We start from the raw sequence: 15,226 nt of genomic DNA on the forward strand, positions 1-15,226 counted from the left end.
GGAAGGCCACAAAGCAAGTGCCTGGCCCAGAGCCTGGCACCGCACCCTTCCCTCCTCAGCTTGTCCTCTTGAACCAGTGTAGGGGCAGCCTCTGCGCAGGGCTTAGAAAACGACTGATGAGACCAGATGCTAATGGAGGAGAGCATGAAGGGGACATGAACTGAAGAGGGACACTAAGCTGCCTCTTCCTGAGCCCCCCACCCTGCCACCCCCTCATTCCGCACCCTGCCACCCCCTCATTCCCCACCCGGAGCCACTGGCATCCATTCCTGGGCCCAGGGAATCTGTCCCCTAGAGGGCATGCTGCCACACCTACTATCCTGCCTTCAGAAGGGAATGAAGGGGATCGAGAGAGGTCAGGAGGGCAGCCTGCGCACACATAGCCTGTTCTGGCTCCTGGGCAGCTTGGGTATCATTCAGGCGCCAGGACCAGCTTCCTGCTCCTTGGCCTCACAATCCCAGCCTTTGTCCGGCCAGGCCTGCTGGCTCCACACCCTCCCAAGGGCCCCTGGAAACCAGAGCAGCTGGAGCCCCACCAAGTATTTTTCCAGGGGCCCTCGGAAGACAGAGACGAATGCAAAGGGAGGGGTGTTCATTCATCCGTTTGTTCAATCATTCCTTCCTTGGACAGACATTTATTGAGCTCCCGTTTAGTGGCAGGCACTGTGCTAGGTGCTGGCGATTCAGCGGTGGGCCCAGCCCAGGCCCTGGCCCTCACTCATCTTACTTTCTAGATGCAAACAGATACCATCAGAACCCCTCTTTCGCGGTGTAGGGGCTGGGCTCGAGTACCGGACAGGAAAGGAGTGCTTGGGGCTGGGGCAGGTGAGGATGCTACCAACTAAGGCCTATCTCCCCCGGGGGCCTCCGCCCCTCCAAGTCAGCTGGGGGAGGCTGGAGGATGGGTCATTCAGGGCTCTACCCACACGCTGCTGTTGGTCACTCGGGCCCCGAACCAGCCCTTCCAGTAGACGCGGTCCTGTCCCCCATGCTCGAAGCGAACGAAGCGGACGCCAGGCCCGTAGTCGGTGAAGGTGTGGGAGATCTAGGGGTGGGGAGAGGCGGGGAGGGGGAGGGAGGGTCAGGCTCGAGTCCTGAGGCCTCCTCCAGCCACCCCACCCCGGCGCTCAGACCCTGGATGTCTCAGCGTCTCGTCCCTCCTCTGAGCCTCTCAGCCAATCCAGCCAGGATGTGGGCGGGGTTTCTAATAGCCCCGCCCCCTAGCGCCCCGCGACCCCGCCTCCAAGCTCACCTCAATCCACCCGTCGTCGTTGTCCTGCGGCACTACCACCTGCCCGCTGTTGAACTCGGCCAGTACGTCCTCGTGCTCCGACAGCAGCTTCACCGTGAGCTCGTACAGGCAGCCGGCGTCTCTGCGGCCAGAGTACCTACTCCGAGGGAGGGAGCGATGGTCCAGAGCAGGCCTCAGCCCTGCTGAGCGGATACTCCGAGCCCGGCCCGCTGGAGAAGTTAACGCTGCAGGCCAGTACTATCAGTGTCCCCATTTTACAGATAAGAAAACTGAGGCCAGAGGGAGAAAGTGACCCGCCCAATGGCCAAACCCAAGGACTAAATCCCACTTGGGCCAAACCCAACCTCGGGACCAAAGCTAACCCACAGAGACACTCTTTGGAGCTCAGACATTGAAACATACACACACACACAAATAAAACTTGCCAACATTTAACACTCAGGAGGAGGAGTTCCTGTCATGGCACAGCAGAAATGAATCTGACTAGCATCCATGAGGATGCAGGTTCCATCCCTGGCCTCACTCAGTGGGTTAAGGATCCGGCGTTGCCCTGAGCTGTGGTGTAGGTCGAATAGGCGGCTCAGATCTGGCGTTGCTGTGGCTGTGGTGTAGGCCAGCAGCTGTAGCTCCGATTGCACCCCTAGCCTGGGAACCTCCATGTGCCACAAGTGCGGCCTTAAGAAAGAAAAACAACAACAACCACCTCAGGAGGAAACAGTGTCTTTCAGAGAGCAGAAGCTTTTAATTTGATGAAGGCTAATTTACCAGTTTTATCTTTTATGGATTATACTTTGGGTATCTTACCTAAAAAATCTTCTCCTAACTCAAAAGTCCAAATTATTTATTTATGTGTTTTGTCCTTTTAGGGCTGCATCCAGGGCATATGGAGGTTCCCAGGCTAGGGGTCGAATCAGAGCTGTTGCTGTCGGCCTAGCCAGAGCCGCAGCAACGCCAGATCTGAGCCGCGTCTGCGACCTACACTGCAGCTCACAGTAACGCCAGATCCTTAACCCACTGAGCGAGGCCAGGGATGGAACCTGCAACCTCATGGTTCCTAGTCGGATTCGTTTCCGCTGCTGCGCCCCAACAGGAACTCCACCAAATTATCTTCTCCTGAATGCTTTATGGTTTTACTTCTTACATTTATATCTATAACCCATTTTATAATAAAGTTTTGACTTTGGGGAAAAAAATTAAACTCAGGAGGGGAGGTGGCTTTCCACCTTCTGAAAACCCGAGCCCCGGGTTTCAAGGCAGTGGTCCCTGAGGCAGGGCAGCCATCTCCTGTTTGCCCCCAGCCCCGTTCTCCTTCCCCCAAGGCCACTCACCAGTCCTTCACCACGATGGCCGGCTGAGTGGTGTCCAGCAGCTCCTCCCAGTAGCCCTCAGCCTGCAGGTCAACGACCTGCGCTTTGCGACACCACCTGGGGAACCGGGCGGGGGGGGGGGGGGCGGTTAGGAAGGAGTGGAGGCCCCCTCGCCCCCCTTGAGCTCCATCCCCCGTGTCCTTACTCAAAGGAGGAGGCGAAGTACTTCTTGACGCTCTCATCATGGATGAATTCCAGACCAGAGTCTCCAGGCAGCTCCTCCACCCTCCAGCCGTCGCCACCGTGCTCCACATCGCTCCAGCCCTCCAAGTCCTCTGTGGGGACACGACAACCACACGCACGTCACCCAGTCCCCGCAAGGGCGTGGCGGGGCCGGCCTGTGCCCCTATCTTGGGAGGAGAGGAGAACAGGGCGAACATGGTACTTGAACAGGGTTGCGGTGGGCAAATGATGGTGGGGACAAATGGTGAGCACTTCCGGTTTGTGTCCGGATCCTCTCTCCCCCTTGGGAGGGTCCCCCATGGGGCCTGTCTTGCCCCAGCTCCTAGGGATGGAACGACCTGGGAGAGTGGCACTTCCCACCCCCACCCCAGGAGCAGGACAGGAAGATAATACTACGGTATGATGGGGGTTACTCTGTGCTAAGCACCGCGCCAGGCGCTTTATCAAGGCTTTGTTACGGCCCACTGTGCAGAAGGGGAAGTTGAGCCCCCCCAGGCCGGGGTAACAGGGCGTGACGGCTCACCTTCCCCGCATGGGTTGCGCAGCAGGTTGCGCCTCCTCTTGCTCAGGAAGTAGAACTGCTGCCAGTGGTCGCGCTCGTCCTCGGTGCCGCCCTCGGGCACCAGCCCCTCCTGCTGGCACTTGAGCAGCCACAGGGGGGCGCCGTCCACCAGCTCCTTCCAGCGCAGGCACACCAGGCGGCAGGCCTGCACCAGCTGGGCCGCCGGCAGCTCGGCCAGCACGCGCAGCAGCAGCGGCTCGGGCAGCTCATCCAGGTACGCCGCCTCCTCCTCCTCCCCCTCGTCCTCGGCACCCGCCTCCTCCGTGCACGCCTCCTTCTGCTCCTCCGGGCTTGCCTCCTCCGGCTGGCACACGCTCTCTAAGGGCGGGCAGAATGGGGCGGGGGCGGCTGTCCCAGACCGTCCCACGCCGCGCCCCACAACCGCGGTGCGTCTGGCATCCGCCCCCCACCCACGCTTGCACAACCCGCAGCTGGGGGCCAGCGATTCCGTGACCAGAAACCGGGGCCACAGCGCAGCCCCGCATCTGAAGAGTGGCCTCAGAGGCCCCAGTGTCCCCTGCAGGGCGGGTAAACCCCATACGTGAGCCCATAGCAGTAACTGATGACATTATTAATACATGAAGTCCCTTAGCCCTCTCAACCACCCTCTTAAGATCCCTGCTCCCTCACCTCCTCAGGGGAGCCCTCCTGGACTTCCTCAGTTACATCCCCTCAACTCACAGGGGGTGGTTTATAAACACCTCTTTCCCCCACGAAGGAACTGCAGGAACCAGGTCTGGGAAACTCACCACTTCACTCCCACAGTGCCTGGCACCTGGCACCCTGCCTGGCACACTATCACCAGCTACTGTGTATTGGACACTTAGCAAGAGTTAGGCACTGTTCTAAGCACTGTAATGTTATTTACTCTTTAAAGAGATGTGAGGATGCATCTCTTCGAGGTTATCCCTCTTACTGTCCCTATTTCACTGATGAGGAAACTGAGGCACAGAGAAATAAAACGACCCAAACGAATGGTTGGAACCTGGATCTGAACCCAGGCAGCCTGGCTCCAGAGCCACTTTTTAACCACCACACCCTAGAGAAAAACAGCTCGTGGAGTTCCCGTGGTGGCACCGTGGAAACAAATCTGACTAGGAACCATGAGGTTGTAGGTTCAATCCCTGGCCTTGCTCAATGGGTTAAGGATCTGGCATTGCACTGAGCTGTGGTGTAGGTCACACACGTAGCTCGGATCCTGCATGGCTGTGGCTGTGACGTAGGCTGGTAGCTGTAGCTCTGATTCTACCCCTAGCCTGGGAACCAACATATGCCGCAGGTGTGGCCCTAAAAAAAGAAAAGATAAAAGACAAAAAAGGAAACAAAAACAGCTTGTTGGTTTAGGATTTTGATTTTGCAGATGAAAATGCTCTGGCTCAGAGATGTGGAGTGACTTGCCAAACATCACACTGCTAGGGGACATGGGGATCTGAGGCCTGAAGGGAAGGAGCACGGGGGCTTGGGGACAGGGGAGGGAGGTCATAAGAAGAGAACATGGGGGAGTTCCCGTTGTGGCCCAGCAGAACCGAATCCGACTAGGAACCATGAGGTGGCGGGTTTGATCCCTGGCCTCGCTCAGTGGGTTAAGGATCCGGCGTTTCCGTGAGCTGTGGTATAGGTCACAGACGCAGCTTGGATCCTGTGTGACTGGGGCTGGGGCGTAGGCTGGCAGGTGAGCTGCATCTGGACCCATAGCCTGGGAATCTCCATATGCCACATCCAACAGGGAGTTGAAATAAGTGCTCGTGAAGGAAGATTTCTTCCCTCCTTTTTCCTATCCCTGGTCCTCAGCTTCCTTATCTATAAAATGGGCCTAATCCCTGTACAGACCATTCAGTGCTGATGTTCAGCTCCCGAGAGGGGCAAGGACATTTCAGTTTATAAGGAAAAGGACAGATGTCAGGAGCTGTGAGCTGGACTGTCTCCTGGATCCTGGCTGGCCTCGGCTGGGCCACTGAAGCCTTGAGTAAGCAGATACCGAGTGCCCAGTGTCCCTGGAGGAGGGGGAGACAGTGGGGAGGAGACAGGGCCATTCTGGGTGAGAGGGAAGCCACTGCTCTCAGACCTAGGATGAGGGGTTCCTAAGGGCTGGGCCCTGGGAAGCCGAGGTGCTGGTGGAAACAGACCAGGCATGGGGGCAGGAGCAGGTAAGGCCTAGACCCAAGTCTGAGTGTGGACAGGGCCCGGCCGGCCTACCCTTCACCTCCTCACGTGCAGCTTTTCTCCCCCTCCCCACGTGGCCAGGGCCCTGAGAGCCGGATCAGGGTTTACCTCTTTGGAGCCCAGAGCACATAGTGAGTCCTCAGTAAATCTTATTTAGTGACTCATTATTCAACACAGTTCCTTTCATTATTTGCATTTTGGTTTTTCTTTTTGGCCACATCTTTAAGATGTGGGGCTTTATCCTTCCCTGTGCAAGGAAGAAACTGAGGCCCAGAGAGGCTTACTGGCTGCTCCCAAGTCGCAGGGCAGAGCAGTGGAAAGGCAGAGGGGAAAATGCCTGCCCTGGAGCCACGTCACCTGCCCATCCTGCTGCCCACAGCTCTCTGGGGAGTTGGGCTCAGTGTCCTCACCTCTCCACCCCTCCCCCTGCCCTGCCCTGCCCTGCCCTGCCCTGTCCTGCCCTGGTGGACACCTGATGCTCCCCCGAAAGGTGCACCTCGCCCGGTCCCCTCTCCTGGCCCCAGGCCTGGCATTCAAGGCCCCAGATCTAATTACAGGGCCCCCCACCCCCTCTCAAGCTCACACAACTCCCTACATTGTTGCCTTCGGGAAGTTATCTGGCCCCTGGAAGCTGCCTCCAAGGCTGATTCACTTGGCCCTGGGAAAAAGCAGGAACCCACTCTGGGGCCCTATAAAGGGTGTGGCAAAGGGGCCACAGATTGGGAGCAGGGGCCGAAGGAGCTAGGATTTTCAGGGCTGGGGGGCGGGGCGGAGGGCTCGGGTACCTGCGTGAGCATCAGTCTGTTACCTCTGCCTCCCCAAGCAATGGCCACTCTCAGGTAGGTCTGGTGAGCAGGGAGTGCGGGGATGCTGGAGCAGCTCTCTTTCCCACCCTGACTCAGCAGACAACCCCTACAGGCCCAGCAGGGAGGCAGGGGGCCTTTGGTACCAGAGGAGATGACTGGGCAGTCTCAAAAACCGGAGCATTGACTACAGGCGATGCCCCCAGCCCTCCCGGGTCCCCACTGGGCACGCAGTCACCCAAATAAAGGACAGCCCCTCCAGACAACGGATCCCAGGAGGAAGGCTAGGATGGGATGGGGAGAGGCTAGTAACCCCAAGAAATCCACTGGGATTTAGGCAACTCAGGGGCCAGAGTTGGCAAACGGAAGAAGCTGATGGAAGAAAAAGGCTTGTGGCTTATTGCATGCCAGATGGGTTCCAGACCCCGCGGGACAAACCCTCGGGAAGCTGCGAGGAGGCAGGAACGTGGCATTATTCGTATACTATTTCCTGGGTCTCCCTCCTTGCCTGCCATCTCTTGGGGCCTCCCGCAGACAGGGCTGTGCTCTTTTGAGACTGTCTCAAGGGCTTTGCTTGGGTGAAAGTGTGCCGTGCTGGGTCGGGGCGGGAGGTGGTGAGGGGGCCAGGGGTCTCGGTCTCTGATGTCCCCTCTCTGCAGTACTCGCCCGCCTGCCCCGGTCTCCCCTCCTGGGTTAAGCGAGTGGATCCGGCCGCAGCGGCTACCTGGGTCACCGTCTCCGTCCATCGCTGCGGAGGGCGGTCGCGAGAGGAGGAGGAGCCGAAGCACTGCGGGGCTGTCCGAGTCCCGCGGCGGCGGCGGCGGCGAGTCCAGGCGCTGCCCGCGTCTGGGTCGGGTCCCCGCCGGCCGCGCCTCTTAAAGGCCCCCGCCTCCGCCCCCGCCCCGCCTTTGGCCCCGCGCCCGGATGCCCAGCAGTCCCGAGCGATCAGCCGGAGGCCTGAAGCTCTCGGTTCCTTGGAGGACCGACCAGGAGGCCAGGAAAGGTCAGGGGTCGGGTTTGGTTTTTGTGTTTTAATGGGGGTGGGGGGAGTCCGGTTCGGAGCGGCTCCCAGCGCCGCCCTGAGCTGGCTGCTGGGAGGCGGCGGCGAGGGGACAGGGAGAGTCTGGGTCAGGCGGAGGGTGCGGGGCGCGCCGCCCAGGCGGAGGGAGCGAAGCCGAGGCTCCTCCTGGCACCGCCCCCACCTCGAGGTAATTTTCCTACCTCTGAGGGGGGTGCGTCCCAGGACTCGCGCTCCCCGCGCCGCTGGGACCGGAGCGGGCGGCGGAGGCGGGGCCGGGGCGGGGCTTGGAGGGCCGGGGCGGGGCCGCACCCACGGGCGACCGCCGGCAGAGCCCGGCTCAGCCCCGGCCACCGAGCGGGATCGCACAGCGGCGAGCGAGTGCAGGTGACCTGCGGGAGTGGGCGCGGGGCGCGGACGCGGGGTGCGTGCGGGGGCCGGGCGGGCGGGCGGGCTCGGCGTTTCCCGGCCCCGCCGCAGTGCGCAGAGGGAGGCCTGGCGCCGACAAGGCCCAAGGCCGCGGGGTTGCGCGGCGCGGCCTGGAGCGGCGGCGCGGGCGCGAACCCCAACTGGGATCGCCATCGATGCGCAGGGGTCCGAGCCTCGACTTTGGGGGACATTTGAAAGCCACAAGGCGGGATGGGAAATCCAAAGCGCGCGCGGGGCGGAGGCACCTGGGGCTGGAGCCCAGCCACAGCGGTGGGAGTAAGGGTAATAGGAAAGGCCATTCCCCATCACTCACGCCTCCTCCAGTCCCAGCCAGTTAGATCATTTCCTCCGCAGAAGGTGGTTTGGGCGCTTTGGTCCTCCGTCAGAGACAATGGTCATTATCCTTCCCCCACACGTTCTCCCCCTCGTCCGTTTTGAGAATGGGAGAGAGAATGCAGAAGGCACCAGAGAGGCTGCAGGGCTGCGGATTATTCCCACTCTAAAGACTGTCAGGCCTATTGAAAAAGGCTGGCTCTAGGAGTTCCCGTCGTGGTGCAGCGAGAACCAATCTACTAGGAACTATGAGGTTGCAGGTTCGATCCCCGGCCTCGCTCAGTAGGTTAAGGATCTGACGTTGCCGTAAGCTGTGGTGTTAGGCCAGAGACGCGGCTCGAATCAGGCGTTGCTGTGGCTCAGCCTAGGCTAGCAGCAACAGCTCCGATTTGATCCCTAGCCTGGGAACCTCTCTATGCCACAGGTGCAGCCCTGAAAGGACAAAAAAAAAAAAAAAGACTGGCTCTAATGGCTCTAGACCCAGAGAAGGCTCTGGCTCCTTTCCCCTCTGCTCCTGTCTGTGTAGCTCTGGGCAGATGCTGCCACCTTTTCTGCCTCCTTAGCTCCCCTCAGAGGCTATTGTGAGATGCTTGTAAAAAATTAGAGCTCACCTTTTACTGAGCTTCCGCTGTGTCTCAGGCTCCTCGAACCCTCCTCAGGAGGTAAGTACCCTTCCTGACCCCATTTTACAGAGGAGGAAACTGAGGCTCAGAGAGGCTGACTTTCCTGGGATAGTCAATGGCAGAGCTGGGAGGGGAACCTCCACCACCGCTGCGTTCTGTGAATACCTGGTTCCGGGAAGAGGGCCAGGTCTGTAGTGCAGCTTTTCAACAACCACAGGAGCGTGTCCAGAAGCCATGGCCGTGGGCAACATCAACGAGCTGCCGGAAAACATCCTGCTGGAGTTGTTCACGCACGTGCCCGCCCGCCAGCTGCTGCTGCGCTGCCGCCTGGTCTGCAGCCTCTGGCGCGACCTCATTGACCTCGTGACCCTCTGGAAGCGCAAATGCCTGCGCGAGGGCTTTATCACTGAGGACTGGGACCAGCCCGTGGCCGACTGGAAGATCTTCTATTTCCTTCGCAGCCTCCGCAGGAACCTCCTGCACAACCCATGTGCCGAAGGTGGGGTGCAGACTGGGTCTGACGTCCCCCCAACACACACACACTGTCATGAGACCATCTAACATTCATTAAGCACTTATTAGGAGCCAGCCAGGCATTTGGAGGGTTTTAACTTCTTTCATTCCCTCACAATAATCCTAAGAGGTAGGTACTGTTGCACACCCATTTTTCAAACGGACAAACTGAGGCCAAGAGTGGCATTTCTTATTCCACTCTTAAGATTATTTCCCCAGTGGCCTTTCCTAGGAGAGGGAATGTTGGCTAATTGGAACTAATTGTGCCCAAGACACAAGATTTTCTTAGCCTAGTTCCCAGACTCCCAGACTAGGCCTATAGGATTGTCCCAAGGGCAAAAGGGGGCTTTGCTTATGAAAGAATGAGAGATCCAGTCTTCTTTCTAGCACATTACAATAGGTGAAACAAGACTCTGCATCATCCAGATTCCCTGCCCCCTCTCCCCTTTTTTGGCTTTGTGGGGCCATACCCATGGCATATGGAAGTTTCCAGGCTAGGGACTGAATCAGAGCTACAGCTGTCAGCCTACACCACAACCACAGCAACAAAATATCAGAGCTTCATCTACAACCTACACCACAGCTCACAGCAACGCTGGATCCTTAACCCACAGAGTGAGGCCAGGGATCAAACCTGTGTCCTCATGGATGCTAGTTGGGTTCATTACTGCTGAGCCACAGTGGGAACTCCTAAGATCCCCCTTTTCCCTTGCTAAGGGTAACTCATTAGCTAGACACTGGGATGGGATGAGAACCTCCTCCATTATGTGGCCAAATTCTGCAAAATGAGAATAAAACAACCCCAAGCTGTCCAGAGCTTTAGGATACCTACCGCATTTGACTCCCCAACAGTTCTTGACCAGCATTTGGCACACTACTGTCCATAAGCCAAATCTGGCCCAGGAGCTAAAAATAGTTTGTATGGTTTTAAGAGGTTAAATTTTTTTTTTTAAAGGCTATAAGGGAGTTCCCTTCAAGGCTCAGCAGTTAATGAACACAACTAGGACCCATGAGACCATAGGTTCGATCCCTGGCCTCGCTCTGCTCCGTGTTTGAAGGATCCAGCATTGTCGTGAGCTGTGGTGTAGGTCGCAGATTCAGCTCAAATTTGGTGTTGCTGTAGCTGTGGCTGTGGCATAGGCTGGCAGCTATAGCTCCAATTTGACCCCTAGCCTGGGAACTTCCATATGCCATGAGTGCCGCCCTAAAAAGCCAAAAAAAAAAAAAAAGGCTATACATAGAGTCAATATGTAACCCACGAAACCTAAAATAGTTTGACCCTTTATAGAAAAAGTTTTCCAGCCCCTGTTCTTCACCCCGGTTTATGGAGGACAAAACCAAAGCTCAGAGAGAGAAGGCAGCTTGCCTAAGGTCATGGAGCCCAGTATGGGTAGAGCTGGGACTAGACCCAGATCTGTCTGGCTGGCATCAGACTGCTCTCCATCACCGAAGTGGTCCAGCCGTTCCCATTATCACATGTCTCAGAATTCCCAGTAGAAGTCAGTTTTCACGGGGCCTGGCACACAGGAAGCAACTAATACAAGGCAGGCGGTGTTGATCTGCCGTGTTCCCCAGCCCAGGGCTTAAGGGCAACTCCTGAAATCCAGGGAGAGATGCCAGGAGCAAGGAAGACATGGGAGGTGACCACTGGCGGGGGGGGGGGGGGGGGGGCGGGGGGGGCGGGATGGGGAGCTTCCCTTTGATGGGAACTCTGCTTTCCACCAGAGGGATTCGAGTTCTGGAGCCTGGACGTGAATGGAGGTGATGAGTGGAAGGTGGAGGATCTCTCTAGAGACCAGAGGAAGGAATTCCCCAATGACCAGGTCAAGAAATACTTCGTGACTTCTTATTAGTAAGATCCAAGGGGTTCTGGGGTTGGGGGGAAGCCCAAGTCACTGGCACACTGGGGTCTCTCCTGCTCTGAGAGGGGCAGTCCTAGCCCCCGGTGCCCTAGTGGCGAGCCCCGGCCCCTCCCACCCCCAGCACCTGCCTCAAGTCCCAGGTGGTGGACCTCAAGGCCGAAGGGTATTGGGAGGAGCTGATGGACACCACACGGCCGGACATCGAGGTCAAGGACTGGTGAGTGCCTGGGGCGAGGGTCTGGGGGAGGGCGCCTGTCACTCAGGTGCCCCACCCCCACCCTGCCCCCCACCTCCGAGGCCCTAAATGGGCCCTCCCTCTGCCTGCAGGTTCGCAGCCAGGCCAGACTGCGGGTCCAAGTACCAGCTGTGTGTTCAGCTCCTGTCGTCAGCGCATGCGCCTCTGGGGACCTTCCAGCCAGACCCAGCAATGATCCAGCAGAAGAGCGATGCCAAGTGGAGGGAGGTGTGTGAGCTGGGGAGAGGCCAGGGGCCACCCTGCCCAAGGCTGACACTGTAGTCAGATAGGCCTGGGTTCAGATCCCAGCTCTGCTACTTCTCACCTGGGCTATGGCTGCTCTGAGCTCTAAAAGACATCGATAAAATGATGCTGGTCAAGCCATATTCAAAAAGGTTGACTATAATTCATTACTAATATCAGTTATTACTATTATCTAGGTCAGGGTTCAGCAAACTTGTTCTTAAAAGGCCAGATACTGGAGTTCCCACTGTGGCTCAGTGGGTTAAGAACTCCACGTAGTGTCCCTGAGGATTTGGGTTTGATCCCAGCCCTCACTCAGTGGGTTAAGTAGTCCCCCTTGTGGAGTGTTGGAGTCCCCCTTGTGGCCCAGTGGAAATGAATCTGACTAGGAAGCATGAGGTTGCGGGTTTAATCCCTGGCCTCCCTCAGTGGGTTAAGGATCTGGTATTGCCATGACCTGTAGTGTAAGTTGCAGACACAGCTTGGATCCTGCGTGGCTGTGGCTGTGGCATAAGCCAGTAGCTGTAGCTCTGATTTGACCCCTAGCCTGGAAACCTCCATATGCCACGGGTGCAGCCCTAAAAAGCAAAAAAAAGAATCCAGCATGTTGCAAGCTGTGGTATAGGTCACAGATGTGGCTCGGATCCAGTGTTGCTGTGTCTGTGGCGTCAGCCAGCAGCTGCAGCTCTGATTCAACCCCTAGCCTGGGAACTTCATATGCAGCAGGTACAGCTGTAAAAAGACAAAAAAGGCCAGATACAAATAGTTAAGCATTACAGGCTGTACTATCTCTGTTATTACTTACCTCTTCACCTGTGCCTTTGTGTTGAGAAAGCAGCTTTAGCAAATGGACATGGCTGTGTTCCAATAAAACTTTATTTACAAAAATAGGTAGTGGGCCCCTAGACCATGGTTTGCCAATGCATCACCTAGACCAGGGCTCTTGAGTAGAACTTTCTGCAGTTATAGAAATAGCCTGGCTGCCCCATCCCATTTGTTAGCCAAGAGCCACATGTGACTTATTGAAAACCTAATAAGAGTCCATTCTTAGTGCGACTGAGAAACTGAATTTTTAATTTTATCTAACTTTAATTAATTTTTTTTTTTGTCTTTTTGCCATTTCTTGGGCCGCTCTTGCGGCATATGGAGGTTCCCAGGCTAGGGGTCGAATTGGAGCTGTAGTCGCCAGCCTACACTAGAGCCACAGCGATGCAGGATTAGAGCCACATCTGCAGCCTACACCACAGCTCACGGCAACGCCAGATCCTTAACCCACTGAGCAAGGCCAGGGACCGAACCCGCAACCTCATGGTTCCTAATCAGATTCATTAACCACTGAGCTACAACGGGAACTCCTAACTTTAATTAATTTCAACTTACATAGCCACACGTGCTCAGTGACGACTGTCTTGGACATCTTTTGGCAGCTGGCAAAGTTTTCTTCAGTTCCTTTGAGCTGCATTGAGATAATCCCATGGCCTGGACCCAGCAGGATTTAACTCCATTTTACAGATGAGGAGACTGAGGCATAGACAGGAGGGGCGGTCTGCCCAGAATCAGAGTTTGGACTAGAATTCCATCTGCTGACTCTGGTTTGAGCCCTAAGACCTCAGCACATCCTGGCCCCCTCACCCCCCCAGGCAGGGCCACGCTCAGAGTCAACTCCCCTGACCACTGTCCTCCCCCCTCTCCCCCCACGTGCTCCCCACCCCATCCCCAGGTCTCCCACACGTTCTCCAACTATCCGCCCGGCGTCCGCTACATCTGGTTTCAGCACGGCGGCGTGGACACTCACTACTGGGCCGGCTGGTACGGCCCGAGGGTCACCAACAGCAGCATCACCATCGGGCCCCCACTGCCGTGACGCCCCCAAGCCCCCAGCCACCTAACCCCAACTGGTAAACTGCTGGTAGAGAAGGGCTGGGCTTGGGAAGGGGAGGTGGGGGCCAGGCTCCCCTAGACTTCCTAGTTCATCCTTGCCCCCCCTGTCCCCAGCTGCCTCTCTGTGGCACCTCTTACTTTGGGCCACCTTTGTATGTTATCGTGGCTAGCTCTCTGCCTGGGGCTCTCAACCTGAATGATAGGGCTCCTGAGGTTAGGGGGGTACAGGGCATTCCCCCAGGCTCCTCCCCCAGATGCCTCTGACGGAGGGTCTCCAAGCTCCACTGGCAACCAGTGTCCCTTCCTGGGCCTTTTCTCACTGTCCTCTTTGAGGGCCTTTCAAGCAGGGACAGTCGAGACACCGGGTAAGCCCGCAGCTCCCCTGCATGGCTGCCCTCCCAGATGCTAGGAGGTGAGCACGTAGCTCAGATGGGTCTGGGAGTGGAAGGAGGGCTCTGCCAGCCCATCCTCTGCCCCATTCTTTGCCACTCTCAAGCTCCCTGGCTCTGCCCACCTGCTCAGAGAGGTAGTTTTGGCCCAGAAGCTCAGGCCTGATCCTGAGATAGGCGGGCCTCGGGTGGGGTGGGGTCCTGGCCGGGTCTGGACTGGCCTTACTGTCCATGAAGTTCCAGAAGCCACATGGGTAGAAAATGAGGGCAGGGGTCTCCAAATGACGCCCCTGGGATCCTATGCACGGTAATCCAGGGCAGGAAGGGGGCAGGATTGGACCCTGAGAGCTGGGATGTGTGAGCCCTGGATAAGTGGGGGGGAGAGGGCGCAGGTTAAGGACCATTTGTCCACCTGCATGCCTAGGCCAGGCCCCCAACCTACCCTCGGAACTGCCGTTCCCAGGACCTCCCCACCCTGTCCGACCATGTTCCTGCCTCTCCCTCCTGCTGGAAGGACAGAGTGCTCTGATCCTACCCCTGCTGCATGTGGCCAAATAAAAGGTCTTCCCAGCCCAACCTATGCCCTGTGCTTTCTAGGGTGCGGGTGGGGGGGAACCGTAGACCTTGGGGGAGAGCCCGCCCCTGGTCTGCAGAAGCCACAACTTGTATGGCTCTGTCCAAGGTACAGAGAGAAATGAATATCTCCGGGCCAGACCTTCGCAGAAGGAGGGACAAAACAGACCCCTGGATGAGCTGCAGACACCTTGCCCTGGCAGCCCTCCAGTATACTGCCAGCTTCCTCTGGAGGCCTGGCCACGCTGAGGGGGGAGTGCTGGGAGGGGGATATCTCCAGCAGCTCTTGCATGGCCCTCATGCTGGGTCAGCGGTATCCCAGGCACTGCTTACTGGTGTGTCCCTCACTGCCCAGAGCGTTCCCGACATTAGATGCAGTCAAAGAATTTAGAACGGTGCCTGGCACACAGTAGGTGCTCAATAAGTACTGTTAACGTGCACTGTTTCACACAACAGTGAGCTAAACTAGGGCTTCAGCTAGGGCAGGGACCACCACCCAACAGCTGTGAGATTAGCAAGTTCGCCAAAAACACCCTTCCTTGGAGAAGATGCAGCCCCAAAGAGTTAATAACTGGCCGCGATCAAGCACAGTGCACAGCCTGCACGACGCTTTGCAGTTGCCTGATGAACGGGGGGGGAAAAAAGGAATTCATGAACTTAATCCTAACAAAAACGCAGAGAGGTACTTTGGAGGAAACTCAGACCTGCCCGAGGTCAGGTCCTAGCGGAGCGTAGGCGCCAGGCTCACGGCCAGCGTTTCAGCAGTCACCCTGCAGGGAGGACCCCACCTCCCTCGC

General features: G+C 57.4%; 2 protein-coding genes across 4 annotated transcripts; one reads left to right on the forward strand and one right to left on the reverse strand.

The window, feature by feature from the left end:
* Positions 1-603: 603 nt before the first annotated feature.
* Positions 604-7,158, reverse strand: FBXO2 (F-box protein 2). The gene is made up of 6 exons (XM_047791790.1): positions 7,055-7,158; positions 3,326-3,682; positions 2,765-2,894; positions 2,581-2,676; positions 1,253-1,388; positions 604-1,045 (listed from the first exon to the last, which is right to left on the reverse strand). The coding sequence occupies exons 1-6, from the start codon at positions 7,074-7,076 to the stop codon at positions 911-913; spliced, it is 876 nt and encodes a 291-aa protein (XP_047647746.1). The 5' UTR covers positions 7,077-7,158; the 3' UTR covers positions 604-910.
* Positions 7,159-7,215: 57 nt separating this feature from the next.
* On the forward strand, positions 7,216-14,432 carry FBXO44 (F-box protein 44). 3 transcript variants are annotated; one of them, XM_047791791.1, is made up of 6 exons: positions 7,216-7,333; positions 8,951-9,232; positions 10,972-11,098; positions 11,230-11,325; positions 11,436-11,571; positions 13,307-14,432. In XM_047791791.1, exons 1-6 carry the CDS (start codon positions 7,255-7,257, stop codon positions 13,448-13,450), a joined length of 864 nt encoding a protein of 287 aa, XP_047647747.1. In that variant the 5' UTR covers positions 7,216-7,254; the 3' UTR covers positions 13,451-14,432. The 3 variants fall into 3 exon arrangements, with proteins under 3 accessions (XP_047647747.1, XP_047647748.1, XP_047647749.1); XM_047791793.1 differs by lacking the exon at positions 7,216-7,333 and adding an exon at positions 7,639-7,735; XM_047791792.1 differs by lacking the exon at positions 11,230-11,325 and having other exon boundaries at positions 10,972-11,069.
* The last annotated feature ends 794 nt before the right edge of the window (positions 14,433-15,226 follow it).

This window comes from Phacochoerus africanus, chromosome 8, assembly GCF_016906955.1.
Source record: "Phacochoerus africanus isolate WHEZ1 chromosome 8, ROS_Pafr_v1, whole genome shotgun sequence".
Lineage (NCBI taxonomy): Eukaryota > Metazoa > Chordata > Mammalia > Artiodactyla > Suidae > Phacochoerus > Phacochoerus africanus.

Bases quoted from the DNA above. Each gene is read 5' to 3' on its own strand.
- FBXO44 (XM_047791791.1), top strand. From the start codon at position 7,255: ATGCCCAGCAGTCCCGAGCGATCAGCCGGAGGCCTGAAGCTCTCGGTT. The intron at 9,233-10,971 runs GTGGGGTGCAGA...GCTTTCCACCAG, and splicing joins GCACAACCCATGTGCCGAAG to AGGGATTCGAGTTCTGGAGC. The intron at 11,572-13,306 runs GTGTGTGAGCTG...CCCCATCCCCAG, and splicing joins GCGATGCCAAGTGGAGGGAG to GTCTCCCACACGTTCTCCAA.
- FBXO2 (XM_047791790.1), bottom strand. From the start codon at position 7,076: ATGGACGGAGACGGTGACCCAG. The intron at 2,895-3,325 runs GTGAGCCGTCAC...GTGTCCCCACAG, and splicing joins GCGCAACCCATGCGGGGAAG to AGGACTTGGAGGGCTGGAGC. The intron at 2,677-2,764 runs GTAAGGACACGG...CCGGTTCCCCAG, and splicing joins TACTTCGCCTCCTCCTTTGA to GTGGTGTCGCAAAGCGCAGG.